The sequence below is a fragment of the Camellia sinensis genome, chromosome 7, assembly GCF_055761805.1.
Source record: "Camellia sinensis isolate YWXY chromosome 7, ASM5576180v1, whole genome shotgun sequence".
NCBI lineage: Eukaryota > Viridiplantae > Streptophyta > Magnoliopsida > Ericales > Theaceae > Camellia > Camellia sinensis.
Window position 1 is genome coordinate 177197087 of NC_138967.1, and position 18077 is coordinate 177215163.

General features: G+C 39.2%; 1 protein-coding gene across 1 annotated transcript; it reads left to right on the top strand.

The window, feature by feature from the left end:
* The first annotated feature begins 14850 nt into the window (after positions 1-14850).
* On the top strand, positions 14851-16491 carry LOC145796314 (uncharacterized). The gene is made up of 3 exons (XM_082881402.1): positions 14851-15163; positions 15382-15777; positions 15878-16491. Exons 1-3 carry the CDS (start codon positions 14851-14853, stop codon positions 16489-16491), a joined length of 1323 nt encoding a protein of 440 aa, XP_082737528.1.
* Positions 16492-18077: the final 1586 nt, after the last annotated feature.

The following is an 18077-nucleotide window of genomic DNA, read 5'->3' on the forward strand; positions in this document are numbered from 1 at the left end:
CTTCAGAAAGACATGATCACCCACCTCAAACACCAAAGGTCTCCTCCTACGGTCGGCATAAGATTTCTGACGACTCTGTGCTGTAACAAGCCTCTTACGGATAAGCTCAACTTTCTCCGTCGTTTCCCTCACCAACTCCGGACCCAACAGAGGTGCATCACCCACCTCAGCCCAACAAACAGGAGATCTACACGGTCGGCCATACAAGGCCTCAAATGGTGCCATACCGATACTAGACTGGAAACTGTTGTTGTAGGCAAACTCCACCAACGGCAAGTGCTTCTCCCATGACACACTAAAGTCTAGAACACAACCCCGAAGCATATCCTCAAGGATTTGAATAGTACGCTCGGACTGCCCGTCAGTCTGAGGATGATAAGCCGTGCTAAAGGTCAACTTAGTGCCTAAGGCACTCAGCAAATTCTGCCACAACCTGGCAGTAAAACGAGGATCTCTATCTGAGACGATCGTCACTGGAACCCCGTGCAATCTCACTATGTCCCGAATATACAAGTCGGCAAGATGATCTACCGAATCTCTCACGCGCATAGGAATAAAGTGTGCCGACTTAGTCAACCGGTCTACAACCACCCAAATAGCATCACTACCCCGCTGAGTCCTCGGAAGACCCACAACGAAGTCCATAGTGACGTGTTCACACTTTCACTCGGCAATAGGCAAGGGTTGCAACAAACCCGCTGGCCTCTGATGTTCAGCCTTCACTTGCTGACAAGTAAGGCACTTAGATACGAAAGCTGCCACATCTCTCTTCATACCCCGCCACCAGAACTGGCGATCCAAATCCCGATACATCTTAGTGCCTCCCGGATGCACCGCAAGGCGTGAATGATGAAAATCTCAGAGTACCTCCTCTCGACAAGACTCTGGTACAAACAGACGGTCTCGGTATCTCACACTCAGGTCGGGATACACCGTCAAACCCTTCTCAACCTTCCCACCGGAAATCTTCTCACGGAGAGATTCTACTTCAAGGTCACCTCTCTGAGCCTCTAACACTCGAGTCACAAGTGTAGGCTGTGCAACAACAGAAAACAAGGCCGCAGCCTCAACGGATTCGCCCAGAAGTAAATCAAACTCCCCAAGTGCACCCAACATCCCCCATTCTCGGATAGCTATATTAGCTATGTCACCAACAGGTTTCCTGCTAAGGGCATCGGCCACCACATTGGCCTTTCCCGGATGATAATGCAACTCAAAATCATAATCCTCTATAAATTCCATCCACCGCCTCTGCCTCAAGTTCAAGTCTTTCTGTGTAAACAAATATTTCAGACTCTTATGATCCGAGAATACCTCAAATCTCTCACCAAAAAGATAATGCCTCCAAATCTTCAAGGCAAATATCACAGCTGCTAACTCTAGATCATGCGTAGGGTAATTTTGCTCGTGAATTTTCAACTGACGTGAGCCATAGGCAACTACTTTCCCTTCTTGCATTAACACACAACCCAGACCCTCTCGTGAGGCGTCACAATAGACTGCATAACCCAACCCTCTCTCTGGAATAATCAAAACCGGAGCGGTGGTCAGTCTAACTTTCAACTCCTGGAACGACTTTTCACAAGTCTCACTCCATACAAATTTGACTCCCTTCCGAGTCAACCTAGTCAAAGGCGAAGCTAATCTGGAGAAATCTTTCACAAACCGACGATAATACCCGGCTAACCCCAGGAAACTGCGGATCTCAAACACACTCTTAGGTTGTGCCCAATCTTGCACTGCCTTAGTCTTGGATGTATCAACAGACACTCCTTTCCCGGATACCACATGGCCTAAGAATTTGACTTCCCTCAGCCAGAACTCACACTTCCCAAACTTGGCATACAGCCTATGGGCTCTAAGTAACTCAAGCACCACCCTCAAGTGTGCCTCGTGCTCCTCCTCAGTAGGCGAATAGATAAGGATGTCGTCCACAAAAACGACTACAAACCGATCCAAGAATTCCCGGAAGATCCGATTCATCAAGTCCATAAAGACTGCCGGTGCATTGGTGAGCCCAAATGGCATCACCAGAAACTCATGGTGGCCATACCGCGTACGGAATGTCATCTTCGGAATATCCTCTTCCCTGACCCTCAACTGGTGGTAACCCGATCTCAAGTCTATCTTAGAGAAACAACGGGAACCCTTCAACTGGTCAAACAGGTCATCTATACGGGGCATAGGGTACTTATTCTTGACCGCAGCCCGATTCAACTTTCGGTAATCTATACAAAGTCTCAAAGCGCCGCCTTTCTTTTTAACAAAGAGGGCCGGTGCTCCCTACGGCGAAACACTAGGACGTATAAAGCCCTTATCTAGCAACTCCTGGAGTTGGATCTTCAACTCAACTAACTCAGCTGGGGCAAAACGATAAGGTGCCATCGAAATCGGCGCCGTGCCGGGCACTAGGTCAATGGAGAACTCAATCTCCCGATGCGGTGGCAAACCAACAAGATCCTCAGGAAAGACGTCCGAGTACTCACAAACCACCCTTGGCAACACAATCTGTGTCTCCTCATCCTCACTAATCGAAAGGTTAGCAAGTAGACCACTAAGCTCACTCCGTCCTCGTGGAATATACCCTGGTGGCAACACATCACCAACCCGGTCCCCCAAAAAATGAAAATACTCTCCGCTCATAGTACAACAAGTGACCCTCTGGCGGTAGCAATCAATAACTGCCCGGTATGACGATAACCAGTCCATACCCAAAATAACATCGAAACCCCTCATAGGCATAACGACAAAGGAAAATGGGATTCTATGGTAATCAACCTCTATATCACAACCCCTAACGCCGTGTTTCAAAATCAATTCACCCCCAAGAGGTGACACTACACAAATAGGAGATGCTAACTGTGCTAACTCCAACTCCAAAATAGATGCAAATGCAGCAGACACAAAGGAATGAGATGCACCCATACCAATCAAAACATTAGCAACCGAGTTGCAAAACAAGAAGGTACCTCTCACAACTGATGGTGCTGGCACAAGATCCTGCGCGGTAACAGCGTACACGCGCCCAGACGACCTCTGATCAACCTGCTCACCCCTAGGAGTATGAGATTGCTGCACTGACTGGGACGATGAAGCCCCCTGATTGGCCCTCGAGGCCTGACCCGACTGAGCTGGCTGCTGACCCTGAATCTGCCTCAAACCAGATGCACCAGGTGTGCCACCCAACTGCGGGCAATACCTCTTCATATGCCCTGGCTGCCCACACTGATAACACGAGAGTGGTTGGCCTCTACCCTGACTCTGGCTCTGAGATCGAGCCGAAGATGATGCTGTTCTCTGCACTCCTCCCCTCTGAGGACAAACTGGAGACTTGTGGCCCAGCTGGCCACACTTGAAACAAGTAATGTCTCCCTGACTGCCTTTTCCCGAACTGCCACTCGGTACAGGAAAAGTCGATCTAGAAAAGCTACCCTGAGACTGCTGAGGATTAAAACCCTTCTGTCTCCTACCATCACTCTGACCATCCTGACTCCTTTTGGAGCCCTTCTGTCCTTCCTCCTCCTCCTGCATCATGATCTCCATGTGGGCTGCAGCATCAACCATACGCCCATAATCCTGAATCATAGTTCCCCCAACTCTCAGCTTGAGGCCACGCCTCAACTTCTTCCCAAACTCAATACAGCGGCGTTCCTTAGACGCCACCAACTCAGGTGCAAACTTGGACAAACTAGTAAATGCAGCCTCAAACTCGGCCACTGAAGAACTCGACTGCTTAAGCTGAAAAAACTGGTCTCCCAGCTTCTCCCTGACTGCTGGAGATAAGAACTTCTCCTGGAAAGCATTCACAAAAGCCTCCCATGTACCTCCTATACGACCCTTAGTAAACTTCCACCACTGACCCGCATCCCCCTTCAACTGGAAAGATGCCAAGGTCACTTTCAACCCCTCGTCTTCGATGCCAAGCATCTCAAACGTCTTCGTTGTCTGTTCGAGCCACTCATCTGCCTTAAGCGGCTCTTTAGGATCACCCACAAATTCATCCGGGTTAGACCAGAAGAACTCCCTCTTCAGAAAGGAAGGTCCTGCATCCGCCACAACAACCTGAGCTTGATTCTCAGCTCTGAGAATGCCTACTGACTCCTTGAATGCCCCTGCTATCTCTCGGGCTAGAGCGCCCATAGCCTGCTGGCCTACTGGCTCGGCCACATTGGCCTGCCCAATTCCCTCCTGAACTACCGGAACCTCCTCTGGCACAGGCACCTCCTGCCTACCCGGCCTACCACGCCTACCGCGTCCTCGTCCTCGTCCTGACATCCTAATAAAGGAAACAAAGACATTAGCACATTAATAAATGTGCCGAAGCTAAACACTTGCGTCCTAATGCATGGGACAACAATAATTCATTCCACGTAAGCACATAATCATATAAGCACCTACGAATTTCATTCCTAGATAATGATAGTCCCATTGCGTTACTATAGTTCCGGTTGGAAGCAGCAGTGATCAAGTGCCTTTCCAACAAGACTACAAGAAACTCAAGGGTCCAATCAATATCCTAGAAACTACATTCCATACCCACATAATCACATAAACATGTTATCACATAAGCATATAACATTACACTAAGTCTCTATCAAACGAGACTAACCCAATGTGATACTAATCACTTCCCACGTACCCAAAGTATTCAAACCTGGTACGCTCTGATACCAAGTTGTAACGCCCTCAAAAAATACCCATTAAATATCTTTGACATGCATTATTTAAAGAAGACAATTTATTAATTCATTCATCAGAGTATTACTAAATAAAGCATTACATGTAACATCGAACAAAATGCCCTGCAGCCTTACATCTTTCCAAGCCAACACTTGGATACAAAAAAATGAGTTCTAACTCAATACAAGAAAAGCCCTAGGCTTGAATGTTTACATGCACTAATAAATAAAGACAATTAACTAAAGGTTGTCTTCTTCAATCCAGAAGCCAAACCCTCCCAAGCTAAGTCCTTGGAGGTAGTTTATCACCTGAACCTGAAAATGATGTTCCCATAAAGGGTGAGCCACAGCCCAGTAGAAATATACTAAACCACATATAAGCAATGAATAAAGCAATAGCATTCAACAGATGGTTAACCAAGATAATCCATTACTTCATTTTACAGTCTCATGACACTATTGTCTAAGATACGTTTTACTTTCCAATTTTATCAACATGGCTCAGAACCTGGCCAAACTTACAACAGTGAATCACATATATCAGAGTCACATCCTTCCAATATCAACAAACAAATGAGACTCAAGCTCAAATCAAAACACTTCATACTTCCAGATTGATACACATTTTAGTGTTGTATCAATAAAACACTTCTATATAAATAAGCACACATAAAAGTGATGCTAATGGAGTCCATCCCCTATCTCCTCCCAAACAAAATCTGGTTTAGAGGTCCATCCCCTATCTTCCCCTAAACCGTGGAGTACATCCCCTATCTCCTCCCACACACAAAACAATGTATGCAAATGCAATGCTCAATCAATACACGTATTTTCTGTATCAATGCCATAGTCAAAATTAATGACTTAACCAATGTGATTAGTTTCAGTTATTCCTAATCCACATGCAAACAATCACGACTATCCTCCACCGATAGCCCAAAACAGTTATTTCTAAACTGAAAATAACTATGTCAACAATTCAATAGACAAATGATTCAAATTATCCAATTACACCATTTAATCAATGAATTCCCCAATTCCATGAATTTAACCATCTTTTCCCAATTCCATGAATTACTTATACAAATTAATTCAATGATACAACTAGGGTTTTTCCCAAAATTTTACCAAAATATCCCCAACATATCAAAATACCAAAACTTAGAACAAAACCTATAAAATGGAGTAGGAAATCCCTACCTCGAAGAAAACAACACAAATGGTGAAGACAAAGATGAGTGCCCAAATACCAAAGTGCTCCAAATCGCCAAATGTTCAGATTAAATGAAAGCCCTCGACTCCCTCTATCTTTTTAATGAAGGATCTAGGGTAGAAACACACCCTAAGTGGATCAAATCTAAGAAAGAAAGTGAGTAGGGAGAGAGAGAAGTCGGACCTAGGGTTTGGAATCAAAAGAAGATGAAAAAGACTGATCAAAACCCGCTGCTGTGTATATAAACTGGACAGGCTCGCTCGAGCGAAGACATGGTCGCTCGAGCGACCAGACACAGAAAAGTAACGCTCGAGCCAAGGAAGCCTTGCTCGAGCCAACAACCCAAAAGCTCGCTCGAGCGAAAGAAAACTCGATCGAGCGAAGAATTCAAACCCTCAGGTCTATAACCAGACTCACGCTCGAGCGAAGAAACTATCGCTCGAGCGAAGAACGAACTAACTCGCTCGAGCGAAGAAAAGCTCGCTCGAGCCAAGAATGCAAAGCTACAGGTCCATACTGGACGCCACCTCTCGCTCGAGCGAACAACTCCTTGCTCGAGCGAAGAACCAAAAACCTGGACAGCAACACTTGGTTTCTAAACCCAACCAACCTGAAACAAAACTGCCCAACACATCCTATAATTCCAAATGAGAAAATAAGGAACAACAACAACAATTATACAATGACAGAATCTACGGAACCTAAGTCCGGATACAATAATCAAATGAGAAAAGACCGGGGTCGCTATATCATGGGTGATTTTGAGTCTCTTAACCATCTACCATCTTTTTCACTTCTATGGTTTCTCCCTCAATTCATTGAAATCTGGGCATTAGGAAAAGGCTACCTCAGAGGCACTAACTAGGCCATCATTTTTTGATTTCATTCTTCTCTGGTTTGGTCTCCATACTCTTGAGCGTGCATGTCCCCAGTGAGTGCCCACAAGAAATAAAAGTTCAAAACCTTTGGTTAAAGAAGTGCATGTTCTTTTGGGTTTAGTTTTTGTTAGTTTTGTTTTTGTGATTTTGTTAGGAAAACTGTTTTAGAATGGTTTTGTCTGGGATTTGGCAAAGGGGGAGATTATTAGGACCCTTTGTTATCAAATTCCATGGAAAAACCTAAGTTTGTACTTAAGTTGTTTTTTTCTAGTTTTCCAGTTTTGGCCTTCCCGCTCGAGTGAGGAAAGTGACGCTCGAGCGGGGATTGCACTCTCACAGCATCTCTGCTACGCCTGCAACAAAATACTGGATGTGGTGATTCTACGCTCGAGTATGGAAACTTCCGCTCGAGCGTGGACCTTGTATGAATCACGGAATACGCAGTCTCCGCTCGAGGGAGCAATCCCACACTCGAGCGGACCACGCGATCTCAGACTCTATATATTCGCGTGATGGGTCAATTTTAGGATTACTTCTCCTAGATCTTGTTTAAGGTTTTTAGGGTTTTGTTTGAGGTTTTCATCTGAAGTTTTTTGGTGAGTTTTCCTTGATATATTTGAGAGGGTTTGTAACCTATGATCTAAGATACATACGTCAAGGAGTTTGGTTCTTCATATTTAAGAGAGTTGTTTTTCGGTGGATTCCGAAGATCTAAACGTGGAGTTTCAAAGGAGTTTGATTCTGTACGTAGTCGTTGATTTGACAAGTGAATTTGTGGATTCAACTTCAGGTTGATTAGTTCCAAGATGAAGGCTTGGTGAAAGAGTTACAGAAGGTTTGAAGACAAATTGACTGAGTTGGGTAATTTGTGTGTTATCTTTGTAATCTTTCTTTCTTTAGTAGTGGATTGATTAGTGGCATTTTGCCTGTGGTTTTTTTATTACAATTGAAGGTTCTTCAATTGTGGTTTTTCCACGTAAAAATTGTTTGTGTCGAATTTTTGTTTATTCAGAAAAACAACAATCTAAATCACGTTCGTAAGTGCTTGATGATTTAGATTGCGTGTTTTGAATAATTGAGATTTGGAATATTTTAATCTTGATCTAATCACGAATCACTTAGGATTTTCAACTAGTAATAAATTTTTTCTTCCCAAAACACACTATCTAAAAATTTATCATACTAGTCCAAAAATAAATTGTTGATCAATAAGAATGAAAAGTGTGGGTCAAACATAGGCCACTATTGCCCCAATAATTTTTCCACTTTCAGAAAAAGTAAAAAGTGAGGTAAATTCAAACAACCAGCTACTCAAAACATTTATTTCAAATAATTTTTTGATAAGATTGTATAACACGAGTTTTATACTAATTTCAAACAACAGAAAACAAATCTTCTTATTGATTTTTCTTTCTAATTAACAAAATTTGAAAAACACTATGGCATGACTACTAAGGAACTAAATTATTGGATAACAACAAACACAAGGAAAATGTCGAGATTCTAGAAAGGAATGTCTAAATGCTTTAAGGTTTTCAAATTTTCTTTCTCATCTTCTTAGCAACCAAACACTAAGGAACTCAATTATTACACAATAACAAAGAGAAGGAAGATGTTCAAGTTCTGGAAAGGAATGTTTGGAAGCTTCCACATTTTCCTTCTTGTCTTCTTAGCAATCAAATACAAAACAAACTCAACTATTAGACAACAACAAGGAGAAGGAAAATGTTCAAATTCTAGAAAGAACATTTGGAGGTTCTGAAGGTTTTCAAATTTTCTTTCTCGTTTGCTCAACAACCAAACAGAGGCATTTAAGATAATTCAAAGAGCTATTGTCCCAAGTTTTGGATGAAATCAATGTATGCCTGGCAGTTGCAATCTTTGGACCTGCACATGCCGCAGCCAATGCAAACACATGCCATGCAACTCTCAAATTTGGAAGATGTAGGGCAACCCTGACATGCCTTGCTGCTTGGTCGTTCCTCTTCATTTTCACAAGTTATTTTGAAATAAGGACAAGCAATCACCTTCAATCCTAAACTAAACAACAATTCTAAGTATGGAAACTACATTTGATAGAAGTAGCTAACAACTACAACAACAGATTACAAGTCTAAGAAAATATACCTTCCTTTTCCATTTTTTCACTTGTAGTGAATTTTTTTAATTGTCTAAATTTTTTTTCCTTTTTAAGCATATAGACCTTAGATTTTTTATTTTATTTTTCTCACCAGTAAAGACTTCGGTATTGATCCTAAGGTTCCCCATTTGAGTCTTAGCCTTCTAGGTGTCAACACTATTGACTATTGCAGGACATGTTTTCTAGGCTTGGCTAAACTATACCCAATATTTGGAGTAGCATGGGTGTAAATCACCACTGTTGTTGTGCTAATTCATGACTTAGATAAAGAGTTTGGTTTTGGTAATCTAAAATTATTGTCTACTTTGATTTTCACCAATTACAAAGAGCTATCTCTGCAAATGTGGGCTCGAGGTGGCTCGAACTCCCACATTTGCTGGTATCCATCTCCTTAAGAAACAACAAATGTGGGAGCTCAAGTCTACATTTAGCTTACCAAAATCTTACTCATAAGATTTTTTTTTTTTTGGTGACAAAAATTGATTTTACTTATTTTTAGTTAAACAAAAGACGATTTTTCCCATCTCTAGTATTTTTTTTAAAAAAAAAATTGTTCAAAAATTCACTTTTTAAGTTTCTTTAGACTAAACGATTTTGAAATTAAAACAATTAGTTTTTTTTTTTTTTGGTTAAGTCTGCCGTCATTCCACAAAAAAAAAATATATATATATATATATATATTTTTTTGTGGTTTTAGTAAAAAATAAAAATAAAAGTTGACACAATATTAAAAGAAATTACCAAGGTAAAGCCAAAAGACAAAAAAAATAGGATTATATCATATTAGAGAAATTAGGGGAGAAAGAATTTTACTCTCTATAAAGACTTTGAGCAAACGTCTAGCTCCCTAAGGCGAAAGCTTTGTGGTACGTGCGACACTCTTTCATCATCTGGGGGTAGAAACGTCGCTCTTTTCCACAACAACAGCAACGCATGAACTCACCACGACGAACAGCTTGACGAGGCCGGAGGAACCCTTTAACCTCTCTAGGATTATGTCTGTAGTAATACTTGAGCATAGGTGTGTTAATCAAGGGAACCCTCTTTCCATCTTCTTTGATAACACAAATTTGGCTCCTCCAATTGTTTTTTTTGCCTCCTTTCATTGTGCATCAAGTATGAACGAGGGGACAACTTGTATAGACACCAAGACAAATTTTCTCATCATTAGTTTCAAGCATAGAGAGGAAAAAGAGTACCACTATATATCACTTGTTACTAGTCATTAACTCTATTTAATTTATTATTTCTTTATTGATTATTTCCAAAGATGCATCCGATCATTAAAACCCATATACATGGTGATATGAAAAGGTAACAAAAAATAGGTGATACATAGCATTTCCCATAGAGATACTATATAGAAAATCAGTACATAATGATGTGACCATTAGTCACTATAGTATAATTTAAGAGAAGCGGCACTCCACTCCCTTTAGTTTAAATTTGAATAATTTGAATCCTACACTTTCAATTTTATTGTAATGTGGTAACTTTGTCATGCGGCATTAACATTGGAAAAAAAAAATCATGTGCAAAATTAGTGGGACCAAGTTGAATTCAAAATCATGTGCAAAATTAGTGAGACCAAAGTTAACATAATGATCACTTATGTTTTCAAAAATATCCAAGCATATCATTTTCAATTTAGGTAACAAGCAAATTCAAGTTAGTTTGAATAACCAATTAGGTTAAAATCCAGTTACTCCTCAGTAGGAGATGGGTTAGAGTCTTGCTTGTAGCAAACTCTCTATACTACAATCTCTAATGTACCAAATAAAAAAGAGTAGCATGCATTTTGTATGTAACTACATCTCTCTCCATTTCATTCATAAAATAATGATATGTATTTCATGATTAACAGCTATAGAAGATACACGCCAAGAAATTTATATTTTAAATTTAAAAATGTTATTTTAAAAATTATTAAAAATTATAATCACGTTGTAGCTTCAAGTCATAAATTTTAAATTTTACTGATGTGCTACAACTTTATGAATGAAATAAAATCTTTTATTCCATCTTTGAAATGGGAAGTTGAATGCTTAAGCAAATATGAGAAGAAAGTTCTATTTAAATGTTGTTTAATGTAAAAAAAGGCCATAAAAGCTGGATTTACAACTAGTTATAAAACCACCAATTTAAATAATTGGATATATATCTTGTGCTACTAATTTGAGCAAACAAAGACTAAACATGGATGATCTTAAGCTTGGAAAAAGATGAAAGAAAAATGAGAGAGAGAGAGAGAGAGAGAGAGAGAGAGAGAGATCACTTGCCTTTTTGACAATCAAGAACACAATCATAGTTGATTTCAAGTTTTCCATCAACAAAAATCTTAAGCTTCCCAGCTTTCTCGCCATGGTCTTTACTTTTCAATAAACACTTTACTTCAATAAAATTTGACCCTTTTTCAGCCTCACTTATGTCTCTCAATTCTTTATCTCTAAACATGGTCGTACCGTCACCAAATACGCCAATATCCATTTCTCTTTTGCAATTGTGCAATCACAAAGTAATATTTAATAACAACAAAGAGTTTGAGACTATAGAAAAAAAGAGTAAAACTCACGTTAATGTCAAGTGAATTATGTAAGATATAAATACAAAAATATAATCTGGATCCTAAAGAGAAATCTTTTATGTCTTACAAACATACTCAAATATACTCATTAAAGAAAAATCAAAATGCACAAACTTTATTTAAACCAAAAATAGTAAAATAAAAACTAAAAAGATATGAAACAAAGGTAAAAAGATTTAGGGTTCGTAGCACATTTCAAAGGAACAAGATACGTGACAATAATAGAAAATAAAAACATTTAAGTATACACAAATGCTCTAATTTGTTGTAGTATCAACACAATGCAAAGTGGCAAATTAATTATATTTAATATTATGAAAAAATAAGAAATACACATCAACTGAGACATTCGTAATACTACGCTCACCTTAAGGTTAGATTGTGATAAATTGAATGACAAATGTAGTGATAAATTGTTTTGTATAAAAATTTTAGAATGAAAGTCTTAGAATATATAGAGCAAAATTTTGACTGTTAGAAATTCAAATTTCAAAATATCAATGGCTATATTCAACGGTTATACCAATTAATAACAATTTCAAAAACTGGAAAACAAAAACTTCTCAATATTGTTTCTTTCAAATTAACAAAAGTTGAAATACACAATTATTACACAATAAGAAAGAGAAGGAAAATGTTCAAGTTTTGAAAATGAATGTTTAGAGGCTTTGAAAAGCTTTCAAATATGTTTTATTGTCTTCTTAGAAACCAAATACAAAAGGAACTTTATTATTAGACAACAACATTAATTTCAAAATTTAATTTTCAAGTCATTACATACGTAATGAGCAAATGTGCACGTGCATTGTACGTGATTAGCATTTATAACGTGATTTTCTTGTATAATTAAATAATTTAAGGAATCATGTTGTGCATTGTTTAATATAGAGAGTTGTGTAAAAAAAAGAGAGGATGGTGCAAGTAAATAGTGGGTAGATTCCAGTGGCGAGATAGTGGAGAGGTGGTGGCGCTCAGAGTAAGGAAGGAAAACATGGTTTCTTCACTGTATTCGTAGATAACATTCCATCAGTAATGGACGCCAAGGCTTTGTTCAAACTTTTTACCAAGTTTGGGATCGTGAAGGATGCTTTCATCCCTTTTAAAAGAAGGAAAGCGACAAACTTAAGATTCGGGTTTGTGCTTCATGACTGTCGTATAGCTGCATCTGTTACCATCCAAAAAGCGAATGGCCTTTTGGTGGATGATATGATGTTTGTGGTCAAAATGGCTACCTATGATAGGAATAGCAGAACTGAACAGAGCAAGAGAAAGTCTCAGGATACCAGAAGATGCTTGGATACAACTAATATCAGGGGCAAAGCTACATATGTGGGGCACAGATCTTTTGCTGAAGCATTAAAAAGGGACACCCCTGTTGTGGATGAGAACTCAAGCATAACCATAAAAGTCAATGAAGAGGGCAATGATTGGTTTTATGATAGTGCAATATTTAGATTTAACACAGAATATACCACTCACAGCATTTTAAAAGCTCTGAAGGAGAAAGGGTTGGAGCAGATAAAATTCAGGAAATGGGGAGGTTGAGATATAATACTATCTTTTAAATCTACCAATGAGCTACAGTCAAACATTGGTAAGATCAAAGAGTGGTTCAAGGGCTGGAGCCAATTTGTGATGGTTTGGAAGCTAGATCTTCATCTGTTCGGTGCGCTTGGTTGAGATGTTATGGTATACCTCTGTATCTCTGGAATAGGAATACACTTAACAGTATTGGTAGTATATGGGGTACCATTCTCAGCCTAGATGGTGATATTTGCCATCCTAAGTCTTTCTCCCACACTAGAATCAGAGTGGCTACTACGTGTATGGAACTCATCAACAAAACTATACTTTTGGAGTGTAAGGGCAATTCTTCTTCCATTATTGTATGTGAAGATCATTTAGCTAATTCTGGTAGGTTGAAGCTATCAAGAATGGAAGACTCCAGCTTGACCGAAACTAGCTACAGTGATTAGGGTAAAAACACTCCAGAGGCAGCTGTCAGGGAAAAAATCGATGGTGATGAGGTGGCAGAAATGAGAGCTTTGTTAGGTGCTGACCTGGCTTGCACAAACGAGATTGAACAAAGGAAGGAGCCTATTGGCAGTCACATAGGTGAGGAAATAGGCACTGTCGTTGAAGAGACTCTCTGTGAAGGATGCTCCAATAGGACAAAGGGAGCATGCGTTGAGGGGACTTTGATGGAAGGGTCAGAGCAAAATTCAAAAAATAATGATAACAAGCTAAGGTGTGTTTAGTAAGCTTCTTCACCTGGTGAATCTAGAGATGGATTTGGGCCTGGTATAAATTTGGAAGTCAATTTAGCCAATGAACCTACTGAAGGTCTTGGACCTGGCATTGGGCCTGGTATTAACCTGGAAGTTAACTTGGCTCATTCATCAAGTAAGTTCCTAGCTAATGGCTCTTCTAATAGGCCCATTGAGTCTGGAGATTCAGCCCATTTGCAATCTGCTGGGCCTTCAAACAAGTTAGGACCTAATAGAATAAGTTTCCTGAATCTCAACCAATCTTCCTAAGTTAAGTCTCTTGTTCCTAATCCAGAATCCCTGCAAACTGAGAAGAAAAAAGGGAAAAAGAAGACTCATATAGAGCGATTCACTAGCTTTGCTAGACTTCATGGTTTTAGAACTACAGCAACTCATAAGCATTCCTCCAAGTTTGTCATTTTCAGACTAGCAGCATCTACTTTTGCTCGGTCTGATCTATCTGAAAGTGACTCATCTTTGAACAATTATCTTCTTGAAGAAGCCAAAGCTACTATACAATTGGGGAAATCATTAGGCGTTAACTACAATGGGGAAGAAATGTTGTATTGAGCAAGATGATTGACCTAGAGCTTAAGGATAAAGCCAGAATCATTAAAAAAGGGAAGGCTCAACAATAAAATACTGCAGATGGGTGACTTGAGTGTATCTTTTTGTTTACCTATGAAGCTACTATCTTGGAATATTAGGGGTTTGGGTAAACCTGAGACGAAGGGTAAAATCAAAAGTCTTATAAAGGACAAGCATGTAGATACTGTTTTCCTTCAAGAGACTAAGAAAGCAGTGGATTCTGATAATGTTGTTAGAAGGCTCTGGGGGTGCAGAAATATAGAATACATGTCTGTGGATCCTGAAGGCTCTGCTGGTGGGTTTCTATGTATTTGGGACCCTGCTGTCTTCCAACTCTCTAGTTGTTGTTGCAATAGGAGGTACATCTTACTTTCTGGCTCCCTGTATAACTCTTTTGATTGTGTTTTGATCAACATATATGCACCAAATGATATCAGTGCTAAATCAACTTTATGGGCTGATATTCTTAAGCTTAAGAACCATTTCCCTGCTCCTTAGTGCATGGGTGGGGACTTCAATGAAATTAGACATATAGGTGAAAGGGTAGGCTTCTCTAAGAGGGACAGGGGGATGAAACATTTTAATGAGTTTATTGGGAAATGTGAGCTTAATGATTTACCCCTTCATGGAAGGAAATACACTTGGTGTAATGCTCAGGAATCTGAGAAATGGAGCCATATAGATAGAGTACTGCTTGGTCCTGAGTGGTTGATTAATTTCAGAATGAAGCTATGGGGGCTACCTAGATTAATTTCAGATCACCGTCCTCTGTTGATGATGGAAGAAAAAGAGATTGGGGCCCCAGACCTTTCAGGTTTTTAAAAGCCTGGACTCTTCATCCAAGCTTTTCCAAGTTCTTTGTTGATATCTGGAGCATCACTTCTGTTACTGGATGGGCTGGTTTCATACTTGTTCAAAAACTAAAGCATCTAAAGCTAGAATTAAAGAAATAGAATGTTGAGGTGTTTGGTAATGTCTCATCCAAACTCAAGGTTTCAAAGGAGGAATTACATGCATTAGATATCTTGCCAGAAGAAAGACCTCTGGTTGAAGCTGAAACGGCAAGAAGAAGAGTGGTCAGAGGAGAGATGTGGAAGCTGCACAGAATGATGGAGTGGCTTTGGCATCAAAAATCCAGATTGAACTGGACTCTAAATGGGGATAAGAATACCAGGTTTTTCCATGTTTTTGCCAATACCAGACAGAGTAGGAACATGATTAGCTCTATTGAAGTTAATAGGGTGTCTTATGAGGATCCTAACAGGGTTAAATTTGAGGTCAATCAACACTTCAAGAAACAGTTTGCTGAGGATTGGGCTAAAAGACCTGTCTTGGGAGGGGTATTCAAGACCATTGAGGCAGACTATGTTTCTTATCACTTTCTCTCAGAATTCAGTGAAACTGAGGTATTGGTTGCAATTAAGGATTGTAATAACAACATAGCTCCAGGCCCTGATGGTTTTAACTTGCTGTGCTATTAGAAATTTTGGAAGATCATTAAGCCTGAGATCATGCAATTTTTTTGCAGACTTCCACACGAACAGCAAACTGACCTATGACATCAATAGTGCTTTTATTAGTCTAATTCCCCAAATGGAAAATCCCACTGGCCTATCTGATTTCAGACCTATCAGCCTTGTAGGTTCCCTCTACAAAATTCTGGCTAAAGTATTAACACATAGACTGAAGCCAGCTCTACCCTCAATCATTGGTGAAACACAAACTGCTTTCATAGGTGGGAGGAACATCCTAGATGGTGTGTTCATTTCCAATGAAGTGGTGGATGGATGGAAGAAGTCCAAGAAGCATGGTCTGATCTTAAAGCTAGATTTCGAGAAAACCTTTGATTTTGTTAACTGGGAATTCCTATTCTCTCTGCTGTCCAATTTTGGGTTTGGGAATAAATGGATTTCATGGATGAAAACTTGTGTATCTACAGTCAGAATCTCCATTCTTGTGAATGGTTCACCAACTAGCAAATTCTCACCACAAAAAGGTCTTAGGCAGGGCGATCCGCTCTCACCTTTTCTGTTCAATATAGTGTCTAAAGGTCTAAACATACTTTTGGTTAGAGCAATTAATCTTGGAATTCTTAGAGGTGTGCTTGTTAGGTCTAAGGATGTTCTTTTGTCTCATCTGTAATTTGCAGATGATTCAATTCTCTTTTTTGAAGCAGATTAGGATCAGATGGTGCTTGTTAAAAGAATTCTCAAATGCTTCGAAGTCCTATCTGGTCTTAGAATAAATTATCACAAAAGTGTGGTGTGTGGTGTTGGTGTGGCTGATGCTCATTTGCTCTCCCTTGCAAAACTCCTTGACTGTCAAGTTCTGTAACGCCCTCAAAATTAACCCATTATATATCATTGACATGCATTATTTAAAGAAGACAATTTATTAATTCATTCATCAGAGTATTACTAAATAAAGCATTACATGTAACATCGAATAAAATGCCCTACAGGCTTACATCTTTCCAAGCCAACACTTGGATTCAAAAATATGAGTTCTAATCTCAATACAAGAAAAGCCCTAGGCTTGAATGTTTACATGTACTAATAAATAAAAATTATTAACTAAAGGTAGTCTTCTTCAATCCAGAAGCCCAAACCCTCCCAAGCTAAGTCCTTGGAGGTAGTTTATCACCTGAACCTGAAAATGATGTTCCCATAAAGGGTGAGCCACAGCCCAGTAGAAATATACTAAACCACATATAAGCAATGAATAAAGCAATAGCATTCAACAGATGGTTAACCAAAATAATCAATTACTTCATTTTACAATTTCATGACACTATTGCCAAAGATACGTTTTACTTTCCAATTTTATCAACATGGCTCAGAATCTGGCCAAACTTATAAAAGTGAATCACATATATTATATTCACATCCTTCCAATATCAACAAACAAATGAGACTCAAGCTCAAATCAAACACTTCATACTTCCAGATTGATACACATTTTAGTGCTGTATCAATAAAACACTTCTATATAAATAAGCACACATAAAAGTGATGCTAATGGAATCCATCCCCTATCTCCTCCCAAACAAAATCCGGTTTAGAGGTCCATCCCCTATCTTCCCCTAAACCGTGGAGTACATCCCCTATCTCCTCCCACACACAAAACAATGTATGCAAATGCAATGCTCAATCAATACACGTATTTTCTGTATCAATGCCATAGTCAAAATTAATGACTTAACCAATGTGATTAGTTTCAGTTATTCCTAATCCACATGCAATGTCTACAACAATCACGACTATCCTCCACCGATAGCCCAAAACAGTTATTTCTAAACCGAAAATAACTATGTCAACAATTCAATAGACAAATGATTCCAATTACCCAATTACGCTATTTAACCAATGAATTTCCCAATTCCATGAATTTAACCATCTTTTCCCAATTCCATGAATTACTTATACAAATTAATTCAATAATACAACTAGGGTTTTTCTCAAAATTTACCAAAGTATCCCCAACATATCAAATTACCAAAGCTTAGAACAAAACCTATAAAATGGAGTAGGAAATCCCTACCTCGAAAAAAACAACACAAATGGTGAAGACAAAGATGAGTGCCCAAATACCAAAGTGCTCCAAATCGCCAAATGTTCAGATTAAATGAAAGCCCTCGACTCCCTCTTTCTTTTTAATGAAGGATCTAGGGTAGAAACACACCCTAAGTGGATCAAATCTAAGAAAGAAGGTGAGTAGGGAGAGAGAGA